The sequence below is a fragment of the Athene noctua genome, chromosome 4, assembly GCF_965140245.1.
Source record: "Athene noctua chromosome 4, bAthNoc1.hap1.1, whole genome shotgun sequence".
Classification (NCBI taxonomy): Eukaryota; Metazoa; Chordata; class Aves; order Strigiformes; family Strigidae; genus Athene; species Athene noctua.
Genome location: NC_134040.1, coordinates 33539440 through 33559015, shown reverse-complemented (window position 1 = coordinate 33559015; position 19576 = coordinate 33539440). Strand labels below are relative to the sequence as shown.

The 19576-nt window shown below is 41.0% G+C and overlaps 1 protein-coding gene across 9 annotated transcripts in view; it reads right to left on the bottom strand.

Moving 5' to 3' along the window:
* The window catches only part of ARHGAP24 (Rho GTPase activating protein 24), a 226819-nt gene that overhangs the window by 24395 nt on the left and 182848 nt on the right, over positions 1-19576 (bottom strand). For 7 of the 9 annotated variants that reach the window (XR_012633558.1, XR_012633559.1, XM_074904927.1 and 4 more), the window contains 2 exons: positions 16739-16861; positions 4191-4398 (listed from right to left, as the gene is read on the bottom strand). Coding sequence is in view for 7 of the 9 variants with exons in the window: in XM_074904927.1 (XP_074761028.1) it covers positions 4191-4398; positions 16739-16861 (331 nt within the window). In the remaining 2 variants the exon portion in view is untranslated. Of the gene's footprint in view, positions 1-4190; positions 4399-12769; positions 13866-16738; positions 16862-19576 lie in introns of those variants that run through there. The other 2 variants (XM_074904929.1, XM_074904930.1) reach the window with 2 other exon arrangements.

The window sequence follows — 19576 nt, the reverse complement described above, 5'->3', positions numbered from 1 at the left end:
AGTTTCTGCAAGATTTTGCAGGGGTTGCAAATGTATATGGAGAAACACCACAAATAAACTACCTGTTCCTGTTTACTGGAAAAGAAAGCCACAAATGTTGCAACCCTAAGGAAAGATGCTTTAAAAAACACACTCTCAAACCTTCCACATAGTAACAAAATGTCATCCTTTCTTAAGTGACCGTGGCCATCTAAGAAGTCATTTGTCATCTCATTTGTCATTGGCAAGTGAAGTACATGGCTCCCTTCTTAATTTTTTTTTTTTTTTTTTTAAAACACAGCTGACACACCAACTCCATTTCTGAAACCGAAATTCATGCAAAGCAACTACAAATGTTCATTAATTGCCAATAGCTAAAAACACACTCTCCTACAGCAGGACACCAATTAAACTGATTTAACGACCCTCGCATCACAGTAGAAATGTGTATCCTAATGTGTATTGAATTGCTAGACTAGCTCTTTAAGTTGTGCCATATGCAGAGGTTATTTCTGCTAGCTAGAAAAAGGACTGGAATTAGAAAGGATGTGGAAGGGGCTCCAGAGGCATAACTGATGAGCAGATTGTGAGAATCAGGGAAGGAAGCCTGGAACAGGCAGAAACAAACAGGTATTTTTCACAGGCCTAAGGCCATTTTTGTTTGGCAGGAACTAGCTTTCTAGTAAAGGCTTCATTTCACATAAAAAATACTTTGTGTAGCGAATACTGCATTTTCCCCACTAGGAAGGGAAAGTTCCTTGTGGGGAACTATCTGCTTCTAAACAAATTCTTATGTACAGGCTTGTATTTGGAAAATAGAAGAATAATTTTCATAACCAGAGATTTCCAAGTCAATGTCTAGTTGCAGTCTGTACAGTGCCAGTGCAGACTGCAGCCCTGCTAAGACAGGTCCAATTTCTTGCATTCACCAAAGTTTTTAAACATTCTTTGTCTCTGGAGAAGAACAACAATTGTGGATGTGGTCCTTCTCACCTTGGGGATATTACATTGGTACCATCTTGTCATTGTCTTATTACTTCAAAAATCCCAGTGATTAAATGCACAGGAACATACCAGTCCTACATTCTGGACTATTTGGCTCCAGTAAATAATAAGGTAGCCTTTGCCAGGTATCACATACCCTTTTCTCTACTGATTGTGATGGTGACTAGAACAGTAAGTAATATTTTTTCCTGTAACATACTGTGTTCTTTTTTAGAGGAGTTCATACCCATGAGAGAATGTAATAGGGATTTTGTTTCGCTAAATATGCATTCATGTGCTTTCCTTCTCTCTTGTGCACACATACAAATGCAGGCAGGTAAGCTATGTAACTGTAAACTCTCTGAACTACTGGACTATATACATCAGTTATAGGAGTAATGAAAATCCAAGCCACATACATTGATCAATCACATGAGTATTAATATTTGTTTCAGTGATATTTCAAGTATTTTTTTGTCCCTGAGCAATCTTAACCCTCATGTCATCTGGTAGTAATTGTGATGAACAACAGATGGAAAGAGGTAATATAGAAAGAGAAATCCAATTTTATAATCCTTCTAGGTAGAAATTGTAGAATCAAAGCCTTATGTTATTTTCATTATGCAGTGCCATATTCACTACACTAATTTTACAGAACGAATAGTCATAATCCGCTTTGTATCATTACAAATGTATTATTCGTAAAGGAGCTGAGGGACTTTAAATTTAAAATAAAAGCCACACAAGCAGAGAGAAACAAATACCCTAAGGGCAAGAAAAATGGATTCCCTGGAGGGGACCATTTTACACAGAGGTGGAGCTGTACTGGAAATACCAAGGACATCTCAAATAGCAGCAATCATGAACGACTGCCTAATTGCACTTTTAGCTCCTTAAAGCAGATTTCATAATATGTGCAGATACATACAGAGGGAGTGAGGTATTTATTGATTTGTTTTGAAACTGACATACAATTTTAAATTTGTATTTTTTGCTTCACATAAAAAGCCTCAGCAGTTTTCAGTTGTAGCAGCTGTACCTCCCCTTTCCAGGACTGCAAGAAATGCTGATGTTCCAGTTTTCATACTCAGGGGGCTGGAGTGTTGGATGTTTCAGATCAGCTACAGGGTTTTCTCATTCTGTGAGTCTGAGAAATTTAAAATACTGGTTCCATTCTAACACACATAGCTCATGATTCTTCAGCAACATCTTATCCAACTATAAGATCAAGATCAAATTAATACATGAAGGTTTTTGCCACGTTCTGACTTGGAAACAATGGCAGAGATCAGAACAAAATTTATGTCTGCCTGACTTCTGGACCATTACTATGCCTAAATCACACTACTCCAAGCTCAAATGTGAAAAACTGAACAGAAAAAGTATCCTTCACAATGAGACATGCAGACATACAAGGTCAGTGTTCTATAAATTCTCAGCTTCAGAAGCAGAACTGCAGGACCAGCAATTTATAGGCAACTCCTGCTGATGTTTCTAATTGCTGTAGTAGAGATTATGTGCCTTCTTCACAGCAGTAGCATGTAAAATCTCTTCTTCATTTAATCTGCTAAAGCTCAGCTTCCATGCCTGTTCCTGGGGCTCATTAGTGTGTGCTACAGATGTTGCTAGATAACCTTGCAAAAAAATAAAAAAAAAAAAAAAATTATGCAGCTGAGCCTTGGTCTCATTTGTTTTGAATAGACAGAACTTCTGCTTCTGCATCTCTTTCAAGGTGTACCTCTTAGTGGGGTGTTCATCATCTTCCTGGAGTTTGGGGGTGGCTTCTTTACTTAAGCATTTCCTTCACAATTAGTTGGCTTGCAGGAATGGAAATAACCTTTTGTACCCATATCTCTGGTAGAGGTTATCCCAGAGACATGACCAGTAATGTTTATCTTAATGTCCAAGTAAGGAAAACATACTCAACATGTGCTTCTTTACCATTTTTAAGTTACACAGTATTTGAACAATCAGTGAGTATGCTACAAACATTTATCAGCTAACACTGTCACTCCCTATAGTCCTCTGGCTCCTTAAAGCTATTTTCTGGTTAATTATCCTAACTCTCACCATCCAACAAAAAACTAATAAACCTCATAGGAAGACAATTCACTTTTCTTTTCCAGCATTATAAATGCTTGACATTTCTTAACGTGAGGGTCAGGACTGAGGAAACTGTTGGAGATAAAACAGCATTACAGATGTCTGCCTTCTGTGTATCTGTGATATGCATACCTTCATGCATAACAAATTTGCTCACTTCATAGGACCAGGGAAGGGAGGTAAATGATTTCCAGCAATCACGTTCATATCATGGCATGTTTTTGCACAAAAAGATGAAGCTATGCTTTCTTTCCTGTTACTTGCATTGCTATCAGTCAAAGGTCCCACAAAATAAATGGAAACTGCTTCTTCCTCTTAATTCACATGAGACCCTCAGCTAGAGTGAAGGATCCCTATTCCCTTTTTGGAGGTGTGTTACAGATGTTACTTAGGGCACACACTGAGGGCAACCACTCTTTAACAGTCTCTTAAACTGGATTTTCATTACCATGTATTAATTCTGACTAGAGTTAAAAAGGCTACGTGGCATTCATAATCCACTGGTTCTGTTTCTCTGATTGCATGCTCTGAATAAAAAAAATTAATCTTACAAACAACTGATGTCATACACAGCTGTGTGAACAGGTCTGAGTTCTTCCTTGGCCCAGAAAATTCCTGTTAGCTTTGCAAAACTGTATAAATATTGCAATACTAATTGGACCTGGACCTTCAAAATCATGTAGGTTTGTTATAACAGTCACAGTGACTTTTATTTTAAGACCAAGGACCAAAAATTATAAAGGAATATATAAAAGTAGACTTCCCTTCCAGTCAGTTTTATAGGTAACAGAATAGACTGAAATTGGTAATAGGAGAGATTCTTCCTTTGTGGAAGATATTTTTGACTAAGCCAAACCATTAGCAATACTTTTCCTAACCAGCTTTTCACAAATGGAAATTCTTTAGAAATGCTTTGAAATCAGACATCAAAGTCAGGGGAAAAAAAAAAAAAAAAAAAAAGACGACATTTTAGAGTGATAGTAGGAAACATACTGAAAAACCTGTAAAAAAAATGTCATTCTATCAATTGCTGCCACTTGTTTTACAGCACCATGGGTCAGCCAGTAGAGCAGAACGTGTCCCATCTAGGCTTCAGGGAGTGGGGGACAGCTGGAGGGTTTTACCTGTCAAAAGAAGGCTTCTCTCCACAGTCAAATGCATCCTGTAACTCCTTGACAAGATTAGCCTGCCCAGGCAATCGAAAAAGGCCTTCTTCCTTTAGTCCCTGCTGCCGGATAAAATCCACACACTGCTCCACCAACATAGGAGCCAGGCGGTTCCCATATCGCTTTTCGTATCTGACAGTATCTTCCAGCTTCTGGCCAAAAATACCTGCATGAAAAAGAGAGATGTGACTTGGCTGAGATTTGTAATAACATTTGAGGAACCCATGTCTTCTATTACAACCCATGCAATTTACAAGTCATTTGAATGCATGGACAATTAATCTACTTTCTTAAGGATAAAATGCTGAATTTCACTTTTGATATTCCCATGGAGGTATAATGCTGACATATTTTACAACAATGCTCAGAAATATTATTTAAAATAAAATACTGTAAATGATTTTTCAGACCATAAGCACAGGAAACATAGAAATAATACAAATAGGATTTTCCATCACAAAGCTTCCAATTCAAAAGTGATACACATCTCCACCCTCTTTGGTTCATGCCTGATTATCTATAAAAAAGTAAGTAGCTCCTGTATCAGTTTCAATAGCATATAAACATTACTTTTACATATGGGGAAAAAAGATTTATAAACATAATGCAGGATTTCATTCCTCCCAAACCAAATTATTAAGTTCTCCCACATAAACAAAGACAATTCCTATAATGTATCACAAATTGCATTATCAGTCTGCTTTAACAACAATAAGCTTTGTGCATGAAAAAAGATTCTGACATTAAAGGTGAAATATGTCAGATGAACTGCAGGATACCTGCATTTGTACTTAACCTCAGAAGAACATGGAGGTTTTTTGACAGAATTAACCCCAAACCTTATCTGAGGATATAATCACTACCACTGAAAAGACAGCTACTCTTCACAACCTATTTTGCCTCTCCCTTTCAAACTGCAGAGCCAGCCATAATAGCCAGCATCAAACTAATGTTCAGGCACATCACCAATGATGGAAGCTCTCTCCATCAACTGTTCAAACCACCATTTGTTGAACAGTATTGGGGCTGAGGCAAGGCAATTCAATTTCTCTGTATGTATTTCTATAGCAAAACAAAGAATGGTTCTAAGGCCATCATGATCAGAAACTAAAGACCAAATAATAGGCTCCTTTTCCAATTACATACACTGGAATTTGGGGGGAAAAAAAAAAAAAAAAAAAAAAGGCAGTAAGTCAAATTATGCCCTTCACTAAGTACACAGTTCCTACTGGTTTAGAAATATTCAGCAAGGAGAACAGAGTTGTTTTGGTTTGCTTTCTCTAACAAAAGTCCAAAGTTCAGCCAGTCAGATTTTGCTTTTGGACCAAAAACTTAATTCACCATTAAACTACAACTACATGATCAAATAATCACAAGTTAAGGTAGCATCCAGACTGGAGCATCCTTCAAGGCAACCTTCAATGTGTACATTTTTCCTCCAACAAAAGAAAGATAATCAACATCTCAGTTGTAGGGGGAAAGTTGCCTTGCGTACGCTGCGGGATGTTGTGGCAAGGTAGGGTAGTAAACTGATAGTCACCCATACTGAAGATCTGGGGTTTGCATTTAAGTGCAATCATTTTTACTGTAGCACAGGGAGTAACTGGAGGGAGTAACTGATGTCCAAGTAAGATATCCAGAAAGTATTTTGTGGTGCAGAACAGCGTATTTGGTGATTTTGATGGTAGTCACACTAGTGGATGCCAAAACCAGCAATAGGTAAGGGGACTGAACGTCACACAATCACTCTTCATTAGCTCACTTTTTTTCATGTTGTACAAAACCTGAAACCCAGCAATTGACAATTAAAGAAGGAATTTTTTAATTTTCAGAGTGAGTCTAGCTTAGAAGAATACTGACTGATGTGGACTATTTGTTGTTCAAATGCCAGCATGAAGTTCAGCCTCTTCATGCTGGCAGAGGAGTTACAGTATGTCTTCTTCATTCTTACATACCTTCCTAACCTCCTGCAAACTGCTCATGGGGATGGAAGGAGTATTAAATGAACACAGGTTTCCCGTATTTGTCTGAGTTAAAGGTTGCTGCTGGCCAACACGGAGGAAATCCTCAAGTCTCTCCATTTTCTAGACCCTCCTTCTGAAAACAGTGGAGTTAGCGAGGAAGGTCAACTGAATTTCAGTGAAGGAATCTCTGTGATTGTGGGAGTTTGGGGATTTCAAAGTCTTTCTTAATACACAAGAAGGCTGCTGTTCAGTGCCCCTCAAATTGTCCCTTCTCCTGGCTGATTCCTCTGCCTCTCCTCAAAGCGCGTGTGTTCTAGCTCCCAAGCATCTCAGTGGCCCTTTGCTCAACTTCCTCCAGTTTTACCTTTGCCCCCTCTTTTTTCTTTCTAATAGACACAGTATTTGTAATATGGTCTAAAAAATGCTGAGCAGAGGGAGTTAATCACTTCCCTCCCTCTGCTGGCTCAGGTCCTGCTGATACTGCCCAGACTGCTTATTTAGCCAAACCTTACTGGATGCCAGGTCCATTTACAGTTTACTGCCCCCCAGGTCCTTTCTGCGGAGCTGTTTCCCTGGGTTTATACCTTCTTAGGTGTAGGACTTGGCCATTCTACTCCAGTTTGTCCTAGAAACACACAGTCTGAGCTTTCCTTCAAGAGCCCGTGAGATCTTTTGGTTTTAAAGACAAGAGGTTTTGCCTCTTTTCAAACAAAATTAATCAGTTTAAGACAGGATATTCCAATTATATGATGTACAATTACATCTCATGCCCACTGACAGTACAATTAGTATGAAAAAGCTTTGTCCTATTGGCTATACTTTCTTCTCTCCATGATGACATTTTAAAATTGGTAATGTGCACACTGAAGCTTACATTTGCAGAAAAAAAGAGTAAGTTCTCAAACCTACCAGACTGTTTTGAATCTCCTATTCATAATGACACTGTGGACAAAACACATCACTTTCTATTACATTTTTTGAGATGCTGCCTTTTTCTCCTTCTTTCCTTCATTTTAAAATTGGCTTTCAGAGCATGTCAAATAAAATCAGAATAAGGGTTTTTCGTGCAGTGGGAGCAAAAATCATTCCTATATTATTATGAATTACTGATGCACCACAACACAACATGTACTGAAAACGGGTGGCAACTATAAAGCATTAAGGTGTCCGTAACTAGTGTCAAACAGTATATTTTAAAGACAAATAGAAAGTAACAAGCGATTCAGATACAAAAGGTGACATTAAATGGATATATCAAACTTTGTTCTGTACTGTAGCAGCAAATCATAGGTACTGAATGAAGAAAACCTTAAAAAACCTGTATGTTGAGGAAAAATAGAACCTGATGCAATGGAGAGGTAACCAGTGCCAAAAAAAAAAAAAAATTTCCAAATCAGAGCCTAAATTTCCCAGTTCTGGTCCTATAAATGTAAATATTGAATTGTTTCTAATACTGACTGCAATAAGGTATACTGTAAATGAAAGGAGTTTCATTGAGACACTTAAAATACACATAGCTAGGAATGCCTGAAGGAGATACAGAATAACTATAGCAGTTGTTTCAGATTTGACAGGCTGGATTCAGATCCTCCACAGTCCTCAAAACACAGCTGCATTGAGTCTGGCCACATATATACTTCATGCCCAGAGGAGCAGGTTTATGCCTCACCATCCTCACGTATCACATAAAGCTTCAGGGATTTGGCTCCCCATCTACATGAATGCTGATAATACCATATCTACCTCACGGGCACGAGGATCTCCACACTCAGCTTTGAGAAGTCATAGCTAGCATGGTAATTCTGACAACCATGCAATAACCTAAAGTTAAGACCTAAGTCTCATGGAAAATCCCCACATCTCACCTTGAAGTGCTTCTGAAGTCACCATTTACTACCCATTTTGTTTGGGTTTGGAATTAATCTCAGGCAGGCTTGGTTTTGTTTCAAAGTCTAGGCTGAACTTCTCCAAAGCCAAGTATTTCCTTCACCTGACGTGCAGAACATAGCACCAGGCAGCACTTGGCCATGAAAGGAATCAGTCATGATAAACCTAAATAAATATTGACTTGAAGTTACAGACTAGCTGATGCCTTATGGAAAATATACTCTGTTGCAGGGGCAGAAGTGGCAGAAAAACGACAACTCTGCTTCCACATCACATTAACACAACTTTTACCTTGTTCTTTCTGGTGTCTGCCGGGTTTTTCACTGTTTTGGAAAAGCCATGACAGCCTGTAAGGTGCACCCTCTGTCCCTTTTCTAATGCTGTTATCCACACTTACATCACAACTAACTAGTACAGAGATACTGCAGATTAATAGTTTATGATGAGTAAGATATTAACTATTACGAAGCAATAGCAATTCTGTGAAGAATTGTGGTTGCAAACACAGTTGCCTTAGTAGTTGGCAGAGGCAGACAATGGAGAACCCTATCAGCTATATCTCATAACTACTAGCACCTCCTTTACAGAAAAGCAAGGAAATGACAGTGTAAGTTATGGAGACCACAACATAACCAAACTCACAGATTATTCCACATGCTGTTTTTCAAAAGTAAATTTCTACTATAGTAACTAAACAAGAACACCTCCGTGAAGAAAGAAATAAAAGAGAGCCCTCATAACTCATGTTATAATCCAAACCCAAGTTCTCCTCCTAAATCTCAATGTCTCCAAAATCCAGAAATGCACAGATGCACAAAAGTGCTGACCTGTGGTTTGGTTTATCCTGGGGATAGGGTGCCAGAAGGGAAACAAACAAACAAAACCAACAAGAAACCTTGAGATTGGCAGCAGCTTGGCTTCCCCACCACTGGAGGAAGGCAGGGAAATGTACAGAATTCCAGTTCTGACCAGTCATTAGATTTAATCAGCAGAACTGCTTTTTCAGAAAGGCCCTTGTAGGTCTTTAAAGCTATATCCAATTAAACCAAGATCACGCATAACATCAAAGAAAAAAATCACATGTTAGTAAAGGGCATGCTGAGCAGTTATTCTTTAACTAGGACATTCCCATGGCAGAAGTTTTGTAAACATTTTGAGAAACTGCATTTCCAAACCTAACAGATACCCATAAATCTTATGAAAGACACTACAGTGCTATATCCAGATTCTACATATGTCAAGAGTTGTGAAAGCACGATGCTATATTCAGTGGTACATATTCACAGTTTGAGTTTTTTAAAATCTAAGAATGCTATTAGTCAATTATTTCCTTTGCTACTGAACAGAGGTAGGGGTCATATTTCAAGTCTATTGACTCCAAGCTTCAGATTCAGTGAGAAAAAGAAGAAAGATCTAGGTGGCAGTTCTGTGTCCTTGCTCTATAAGGAATAGCTTTGAAAAGCCCACCTGCCACTCTAGCTCTACCATAGTATACGCACTCAGTGAGCCAGAAGGTTTCTGCCTTTCCCAAAGCACCCCTCAGCAATTCAGATGATAGCATAATTTTCATACAGCATAAATTACAGAGGGCTGATGCTTTCAACAGAGGGTCCACACCTGTACATGTGTTCTCTCAATATGTAGCAGCAGATCTCTGTCCCTCCAAAGCAAGTTCTGAGTTGGGCTATACTGATCAGAAAGGGTCAGTTAAGGTCAAAGGAACTGATCTCAGCTTAGGATCTGGATGAGAATTTTAAGCAGCTCTCAATTCTACATCAGTATCGACAGTGAAAATAACAGATCAGGTGAACAGCTTACAACAGTGGGACTGGGAACAAAGGTCCTGGAATAACACACAGAAGCAGCTGTCACGGCCACCTAACACTTAATATGGAGTTTTAAATTATTATTTCTTATCAGTTTTCTACTCTGGTGTTCCCCAGCATTAAGTGCTGTTTTAGGTGGATCAAAGGCAGGCAGTATTTTCTTCTTCTCTACAGAATTTTGTAACGTACAGGAGAGGAAAAATCTCACCAAAAATAGCAGTGGCACAAGTTTGTTCCCCCCGACTCATTTTCTGTTCTTCAAGCCTTCTTGTACCCCACAGCCAGTGTGATGCCAGCAGTAGATAAGGCAAGATAAACTCCTGCCCTGGAGTTCAGCACAGCTGCACACCAGCAGTTACTGCTTAGAAAGAACAACTCTGAAATAAGAGCAGAACTAGCTACAGGCCAGAAAGGAAGGGAGGCAATTTTAAAAACATCACCAGGAACTTACCACAGTCCATCACATCAGGACCTGCACCGTTTCTCTGGCCGTGGCCAATGCCAACTCTTCCTCCAAAACTCTGCTCACTCAAATTCACCATGCTATTGAATGTTCTCACCATTGCATGCCAGCAAAGTTACCCTCAGTTATTGCTTTCCCTACTTACCCTGCATATGCTTTCAGGAGATTTCCTGTGGTGGTACTTTAACAGAGAGCATCTTCTCTAAATCAGATTTTAAAGACACTTGGCTCTGACTCTCTTCAGACGCTGCCCTCTGAGCACTGACTTCTATGACATGACCTCCAAACAGGTCTGACATTTAATTCTTCAGTGCCTATCACAATGCAGCTTTGATCTGATTTCCAAGAAGGGTTACACACCTTGTACCACCGCTGAAGATGATGATGTATCTCTGCCTAAGCATACAATGTCACAATTCTCTTCCAGTTCTTTTAATGACTAGCCAGTGGGTTTTACCTGCTAATTTTATTCTCCACATTGTGTTGCACAGCTTAGAACTAACTGATCTGCTTTACACAAGTATGGACTAAGTTTGCAGAAGGCTAATTCTGCCTTTTTTTATACTTTTATACACACACAATCTGCAAATGAAGTTATAAGAATTCAGTATGCCAATTAGTAAGACAAATTAGTTAGCCTAATTTGCCTGTACAACCCTAGTAAAGACTTGACTGAAAGTCCAGTTAATGTTCATCTTTCTGTTGACTCTAGTGGGACATGGATCTAGTTAAACATGCGCACCCAGCAATCTCCAGCTCTGACCTAGGGCCCCTGTTGACAGAAAATGTGTATAAGAAAACAACTCAAACAAATTATATGTAGAGGAAACCAAATTAGCAGCATGGCCTCCATTATTCTGTCCTCTGCCCCAAGCGCTGCAGCTTCACTTGGGAGTTTTAGACATGAAGAGTTTCTGTGTCAGAACATATGGAGAAAGAAGCAACAGCTGAAGCTCTTAGAGCAGCTAAGGCTGCACCCCAGGCACAAAGGCAGCTGTCTGCAAAACTATCAATTCATCCTTTATTCAACTTCCAAACATTTCTCAATTAGTTAGGTATATAAACCGGGCACAGGCAGCTCTAATTTACACCGATACCTTGAAATGCACTATCACACTTCATACGGATACAGCCACATCCTCCTGGCCAGTCTCCAAAGGACTGAACTCCAGCAGCCAGGGGCAATGCTGGCCCTGGGGAGTGGGGGTACAGGGGGCAAACAGCTTTCAAGGCTATCTCAGCTGCAAGTGATAGTGCATCTCTGCTGTAGTTCTGCAGTAAGTCCCTCACCAACTGTGATCCCTCATTTCAAGGCATCGCCCCTGACTGCATGTGCACACACAACCCTCAAAAGCAATGATGCCACTACCTCACCACCAAGTCTTATGAGCAAAGGGCTGCGTGGTCCTGCAAAAGGACAAATGGCAGCATGGAGGAACACTTAAGGGAAAAGCAGGAGATGAAGATGACTGTATTTATATAAGTCCTGTGTAAGGTCATTTCTCACACTTGAGAAAAACACGACAATTTAGACCTTTTACTTGGATTTTTCTGTCCAGCATAGTTTTTAAGGCAGCACCAATATTCCCCTCTTCCGACAGACAAAGTTTTTGTTCTCATCATACAGGCAGTTTCTCCCCACTCATCCCAGGCACCTTGTCATCACTCATATCTCTTTCTCAGACATGCATCTCCCTTCCAGCACTTCCAGCTGACATAGCTTGAAGAGCCAGCCTCCTCTTTGCCCTCCTCCCCCCAGTACTGCCATACTCTGCTTCAACAGGAGCATGTGCAATGCAGAAGAAAACTGCCTTTAAACAACTCTATGCAGCAGGTGGAAAGGCAAACGCAGGCTGCAGGGCAGCAGGATGAAGTGGCAATGCAGCACTTGCAACAGGACAGTGTATTGTAGGGCTATACCTCAATCCATCAGAAATCTCTGAATCCAAGGACTTAGTCTTCTGCACAGATGCACATTTATCACGTTGCTTTGCTTTCTCTCTTCTCCTCCCTCCTCACTCACAGACAAAATACAAACCCAAACTCTTTTTCCTGATGTTCTGCCAGACAAATAGGTGACTCAGAGCACCATAGGTCTAATTCCCCCACTGCTCGCACTGATTCTTTCCTTAGAGGGTCTGCAATAACCTTGTCTCAAGCCACCTCATTCAGGCAGCCCATTCACAGGCTATTATGTAGAGTAGACAGTATCAGCTGGGCCAGCTACAAACAAATGAACAAACAAGTAAATAAATCATTTGTGGAATGTTGGCATCTGCATTGTTTAATGCCTTTTGTTTTGGTACTCTCATCTGCCCCTGCACACACAGCCCCCATGACTTCTCAGAAATCATGGCTTCACTAGCAAAACAGAACACAACAACAGAATGGACCTACCTTTACGGAAACTAAAACACCGTTTAATTCTCCTGTAAGTAGTTTTAGGAAGGAAAGGAGCTGCTGTTAAGGCACCTGGGCTGCGGACTCCAGCATTTCTGTCTTCAGGCATCATACAGGCCAGAGTCCCCACGTCCCTCCAAAGCTTTCCTTTACCAGCTGCATTCGGATGAAACACTATGACTGCTCATCGTCACTGACTGCTGAGGAGTTTTTATAATAGTGTATTTTCCTCTGAAGCTAGGAGATTTGTGGTCTTCTAGATCTTGGGTAGGGCTGAAAGTAATTTTAATGTTCTCTTCCCTGCTTCAGTGTTGCTTTGGGGAACAATTTCCTTCTGTCTCTATTTCCTTTCGTTTCTTTTATTTCCTTCGGCAAGACAACTGTTTATTATGTAATGTCACAACAAAAGAGTTTCAGCAAAAAGATGTATCTTCCATTCAAACAGAAGTGCCTGCACAGAGAGGGAGAAAGACCTCTTCCTCCCAGCTGGAACAGCGGGTTGAGTGGCAGAGACTCCAATTTCACAGGAAAAGGTCAGTGCTTCACAGTGCGCAAGGGTAACGAGAACAATGCCAAAAAGGCCACTGAAGAATCCTCCGGGATACGATACTCCTTGCTGGCTCCCTTTCTCTCTGCAATCGTGAAGCAAAAACAACAGCCCCTTCGCCTAAAAGGCTCTCTGTCCATAACAGAATCCTTTCAAAATGCTTTTTCTGTACTCAACACCCTGTCTGATGTTCTCATGGGCTTCTTGCTTATTTTATTGCCTTCGAACTACCAGGAGCTCTCACGGGAAAGGCACGTCAGATGCAGCAGCAGCGCATCTTTGCCGGCAGGATCCTGGGGAGCTGCTGAGAAATACGTGCCTCCACGCAGGGATGCTCAGCCTGCTTGGTCCCTCTGGTCCCACGCCTGGCAATGGCAGCCAAGGCGGCTGCTGCTGCCGCCTGTGCCAGCCCGTTGCACGCAGCAGGTGCAGGGGAAGGATGGAGAGGAAGGAGGCAGCCGCTGCAACGCAGATTTGTCTGCTCCTCCGGGTGACTTTGAGTTGACTTCAGGCGGCTGTGGTGTGCGGCAGCTTGGAAAGTGAGCAGGCTGTGTCTGGCTCCCGCAGGAGGTGCCAGACCTTACACTGCTACTACCCCTGCTAAAATGCTCATGTGCTCCTTCTTCTCACCTCTTCCCTCCCCCTTAGTTGCAAGCTCTGCAGTTAATGCTCAGGCCTTTCCCTCCTGTAAAAAATTGCCTTTTTAATCTAATCAGGAAAGGAATTTCATGTGCAAACAGGCATTGCATGCCCTGACTCATTTACATTTCTTTTCCCTTTCAGAATTTTTTCCAGTCACCTTATTCTTTTGGTGCAAAACCCAAGCTGTTTCTGATCACCTTAGCAGATTCCCACCTGCCCCCTCCCACCTCCTCTTTCTAGCACAGGTTAACAAATAACAATTTAATGATATGGTTAATCATTTACAGAGCTCCGTGCTCTGGTACTAGGAGTCCTTTCCCACTGCTAGACAAACTTTAAATATTACTGGCTCACCAAGACACATCCGTTGCATATGCACACACACAGCTTGCTTACAATGCTTAAAGGAACCAGAAAATTCAAGTATGTTACTCAAAGTGCCACTTGACTTGTATGCCATCAGGCTGTTGTGGTACAGTACCATCTAGTACTGAAATTCAAGGAAGATGGGGTTTTGATTAATTAGCTGCCTGAAATTATTTTGTGTTACAAGTAATTATTTGTTACTGGCTGGTCATCATTACGTGACTACAACTTTTCAGTATCTTGTTTATAGCTAATGTAATAGATAAAAAGATTTTTAACTCCGGTGGCTACAGTTCAAAGTCAGGGGTTTAGACAACTTAAGCATGAAGTGCCCTTCTTTAGACGGGTCAGACTGTTGCAACAGCAACATCCATGTAGCAAGGAATAATAAAAATAGGAGTGTGTTTGGCCATACATAATTACAGGTCTTATTAAGACTTATTAAGATAGCTCAGACTATCAACTTAAGTAGTGAGTAGTTAATAAAATGGGGGACATCCTAGAAACACAGTGCTTAATGGTGACACCTCCCATGACACTGCTTTTGCCTTGCTATCACAGTCAAATCTTCTCCATGAAGACTAAATCCAAAAGCACGTTCCATCTATTCTCATGTTTTCCAGGGAGTTAACTGTTTGCTTCCCAATAAAAATAATCCTGAGTCATTATATTTACTCAAGAAAACAGAGGAGTCTTCAGTGAGCTTCTTCCCTCAGTAACTGGCATTAAATGCTCCTACAACAATGATGGTGTCCGGAGAATTTTCATGATGGCTGGAAGGATTCCCAGCTGGAAGCTAGAAATAGCTCTTGCAATATAAAAGCAAATGAGGGGATGGTGAAGAAAGCACAGGGTCAGGACTCGGGAGACTTGGTTTCTATTTGTAGCTCTGTGCATGGACTTGGGCTAGAAACAGAGCCAATTAGCGACGGTGGCTGTGCCTCTGCGATAACGTATTTAAGAAGGAAAAACTGGGAGGAGGGGGCTTGTGAGGAGGCGTTACAAGAAGGACACCTGTGTGAACACTGAAGTCAGTGGAAGGAAGAAGGGGCAGAGGTGCTCCAGAGCAGACAGCGCCCTTGTATCCCATAGTGAAACAGCAGGGCCACCCCCCTGCACCCATGGAGGTCACCAGAGGAGCAGAGATCTGCCCGAGGCCTGGGAAGGACCCCCAAGGACTCTGCGGGAAGAAGCAGCCCCTGCTGTTGTAGTCCGGCACTGGGAGGACTGGAACATGTGGAGGTGACCCATGCTGGAGCATCTTGAGAAGAATGTATCCCATGAGGAGGACTCATGACAGAAAGTTTGTGGAGGACTGTCTCCCCTGAGAGGGATGCCACATGGAGCAGGGTGAAGAATGCAGAAGAGTGCTTCCCCTCACCTTGGAGGAAGAAGCGGCGGACTGACTGTACCTCCATCCCCTGCCCCTCTGGAGGAAGGAGGTAGAGAGAAGGTAGAGATATCAGGAACAAAACTGAGCCCAGGGAAGAAGGGAGGGGTTGTGGGAGGTGGTTTTCTTTAAGATATGGTAAAGCTTCTCACGGTCCCATTGTGTCTGTTAAGTGTCGCTGTTAGTGTTTTGAATTAATGTCCTTCTTTTCTTCCCCTAAGGAGCCTGTCTTTTGCCTGTGACCATAACGGGTGAGCAACCTCTCTCTGTCCTTATCTTGATTCTTGAGCCTTTTGAATAATTTTTCTCCTTTCCAGCGCTGGGGGGAAAGGGGTGAGTGAATGGCTGCATGGTGCTCAATTGCCCTCTGGGCTCAAACCAGGACAAGACATTATCACCAGAATAATAATAATTTGCAACCCATTCAACATACAAGAGCTTTTTAAAACGACAGCTAGACATTCAGCAATAAATTTTGATCCAGTACTACTGAAATTATTTGGTATGCTGATCAAAAGAAAAAGAACATTCTATACTGCTAGTGCTAATATTGTGAGGCTTATATTGCAGTGCATAGCTTTATATAATAGTATTACTAGTCTCAGTTGTCACTTGCACGAGAATCACTGACAGCTTCTTGTAACAGGCGTCTATGAAACACATGGATGTTTTTTTTAGCTGGTGATCAAAGGAATTACCCTGTTTCTCCTGGCAGGAAAGCTGATTTCATAGAAGACCAATCTCCTGTGAAAACTTCCCCTTGCCTTGGCAATGCACTATCATGTGCTATCCTCATCAAGTGAAGTGGTTCCAGTTTAAAGCCTTTTAACTGAGCCCTCTGCATGAGAACATGCCCGATACCTGCATTGCAAGTGAAAACAAAGGGTTTACTCCACTTTTTTTTGAAAGATCTAGACCATTCTCCTCCACCTCAAAACTCTGGCTGTGACTGAGAGACAACAGCAGAACCCTTAGGTGTCTTTGAGTTCCTGGGAGCCTTGCATGTCCCTCACTGACTCACCTCCTCCAAATGGTGCCCATATAACCCTGCGAATGGATTTCACCCAATCCTCCATGTCATTCTGCGTGCTCGCCATAAGAAGGTACGTCTCATGATTAGCTGTCATCCGCTCCCGGTCTCCTCCTGCAAGAGAAGATAACTGCACTTAGCAAGCCCTTTTGCTTTCCAGCCAAGTTCCTGCCAGACTGACTGCTGAAAGTAGTCATAGCGGCTCCATAGCAAGCAGACACGAATACTATGCAGTGCAGTGTTTATCATCAGACACGGCATGAAAAGAAGGTCCTGTAAGTACATTCCCCATCAGACAGCTAGAAGCTGTCATGCTTCCAAAAGGAAATGAGAGGATAAATGTCATCGGTAAACAAAAACAGCCCCATGCTGTTCCAAGAACCACAGGGGCCTGCACTAATCTGTAACTTGATATACACACTGGAAATCTTGCAGCAGTTATTGTATCATGATGGAGAGAATAAATGCAAGGGGAGATAAGTGTTCTTTGAACAAGTGGGGATGACTCCATTTTTATTTTCAGGAACACAATGTGTCACATTCATGGCAATGACATTTGGTATACCCAAGTGTTGCTGTGAATCTCTAAGAAGAAGGCAGCCAACACTAGCAGCTGACAACCCCCTGCCTTGGACGGGTTTTATAAGGATTAGATTAAGAGGAAACACACTGCTTTATTATCCTTTATTTAAAGGATGAGCTAACACTAAGATGGTCAAAACCAGAACTTGGCTTGCCACAGCTCCAGGTTTTCACTTATAGTACTGCTTCAACTCCATCCTAATGGGTACTGCGTTAGTTCAGGAGCACATGGGGATTCAAACCACCTTTCCAGCAAGTGGTTTGGGCACTTTTGAGGTTTTGAGCTCAAGGTTTGAGCAAACCCTTCCAGAAAGATAGCGCCAGACATTTTTAAGCTCTTTCACTGAGCTAAGGGCACGCATATATACCTCACACACAAACACAAGGCACCCAGAATTCCTGCAAGTTCTGTGTTCATCTCTTTCCAGATTCTTCTGTTCCTATTTTTGAATCTAGTCATATCTAAAGTAACTATCTTTGTTCATTACTGCAGGAATACTGCTCTTGGGAGGTCTTCTGAAGAGTGCCATGCTCAGTGCTGGGCATTGGAACAGCTAGGTTTCTAAAGAAAAAGTTATTAAGGGCTGGACAATCCAACCATGACTTCCCGGCACAACCATTCTAAATGAACCTGCTCATATAGTCCACACTTTATAGAATGAAGACACACAACTATAAAAAGGGACTTAAGTGAAACCTGGTGAACACAAAAGCCCAGTTTTCCCAGACCTGGGCAGATTCTACTGAAGACTTAAGGTTTATATCATTTTTCAAAACTTAAATTTGAACTTGAAAGTAAAGAGAGACTCTGGTTTTCTACAGTCAAAATGCAGCCATTCACATAACCACATGTTCCCCAAAAAGGCATTCAAAGAAGTAATGCAACAACCTTAAGAACAATACATTTTAGACACAGTTCAAAAGTCTGAAGAACACCACTTTCTTTTCTAAGACACAGTTAAAAGGTGTGGATGAACCTATTTTAAGTGCCAACACTGGAAAAATACCAGGATGAGCTAAACTGCACTGTATTTTCTTGGAATCTTTTCTTAGCATTAAGAATGGGTCTTCCTTCTATGCTATGTTCCATCATTTTTACCTTTCAAGAAGCAGAAGATGAGGGTATGGGGAGCAGGAAGCATTAGCATCCCAAATGGTGGCATTCAACCTGCCCAGCAGAAAGCAGAGTCAGGCCTCGAAAATTTACTCCCCACCTCTAGCTTTTACATAGCCGTCTTGACCAGAAGGAGGACAGATCTTTCTCACTCAAGCATGAAGTAGACATGATACTGTCTACAGTCTACTTAAACTGGCATATTTTACATATCATCCAGAAGTCTCATCCTGAAAAGACCAAAAAATAAAGATAAAAACTGAAAGACTCAATATATTGTCATGGCTATTAAATATAATAGTAATAAATATATCTAAAGAAAAAACATGCAACACAGCTGCACCCTTTTTGTGGCTGATAGAAACTGAAAAAAATTATTTATACTATCATACAGTACTGTAGCTGTTTTTAAAATTAATCAGGATCCTGTAAGATGCTGACAAAAAAAAAAAAAAGCATTCATGCAAAATACATATCAGATCCAGGAATAAAACAAGAGGTGACCTGATTTTCTTACTAAAGAGACAACAAAAAAGATGACAGCCACAGCCCTGTGATGGTCCTCCTCCAAGGTATCTGTCAGATTGCTCCCTATTCTTTTAATAGCCTGCATATTTAAATTCAGCAGATTATGTGACATTTACTCAGTTATCACGTTATGACAAATTGGAGGGTGTTCTCCAGATAAACTGGATTAATCCCAGCAGTCTAGATAGTTCATTTACAGCATGGACTCCAGAGCAGTACTCTAAACAACTAACTCAGGTAAACACCCACTCAGCTAATACACAATTAATCTGTGTTTAATTTTGCAGAGAAGGAAAACATAACATTTGGTTACATTATCTTTTGGTATGAGAAAGAAAAGCTTTCCTAACAAAAGGAGCTTCACAATTTTATAACAATTCTGGATCTGTCTACTTTGCAATTCAACTCCTTTGTTTCACACCACAATATCTGACCTTGCAGGATTCTTCTACTTGTGCATTAATTTAGTTATTATTCAAGAACTGAAGCCCACTAAAAGATTTCTGGGGATACAATAGCATATGTTGGATTTGTCTTTTACTGAAAATGTTTTTAGTGGGACTATATTTTAAATACAAAATGAACAAGATCAGGGGCATAGACAA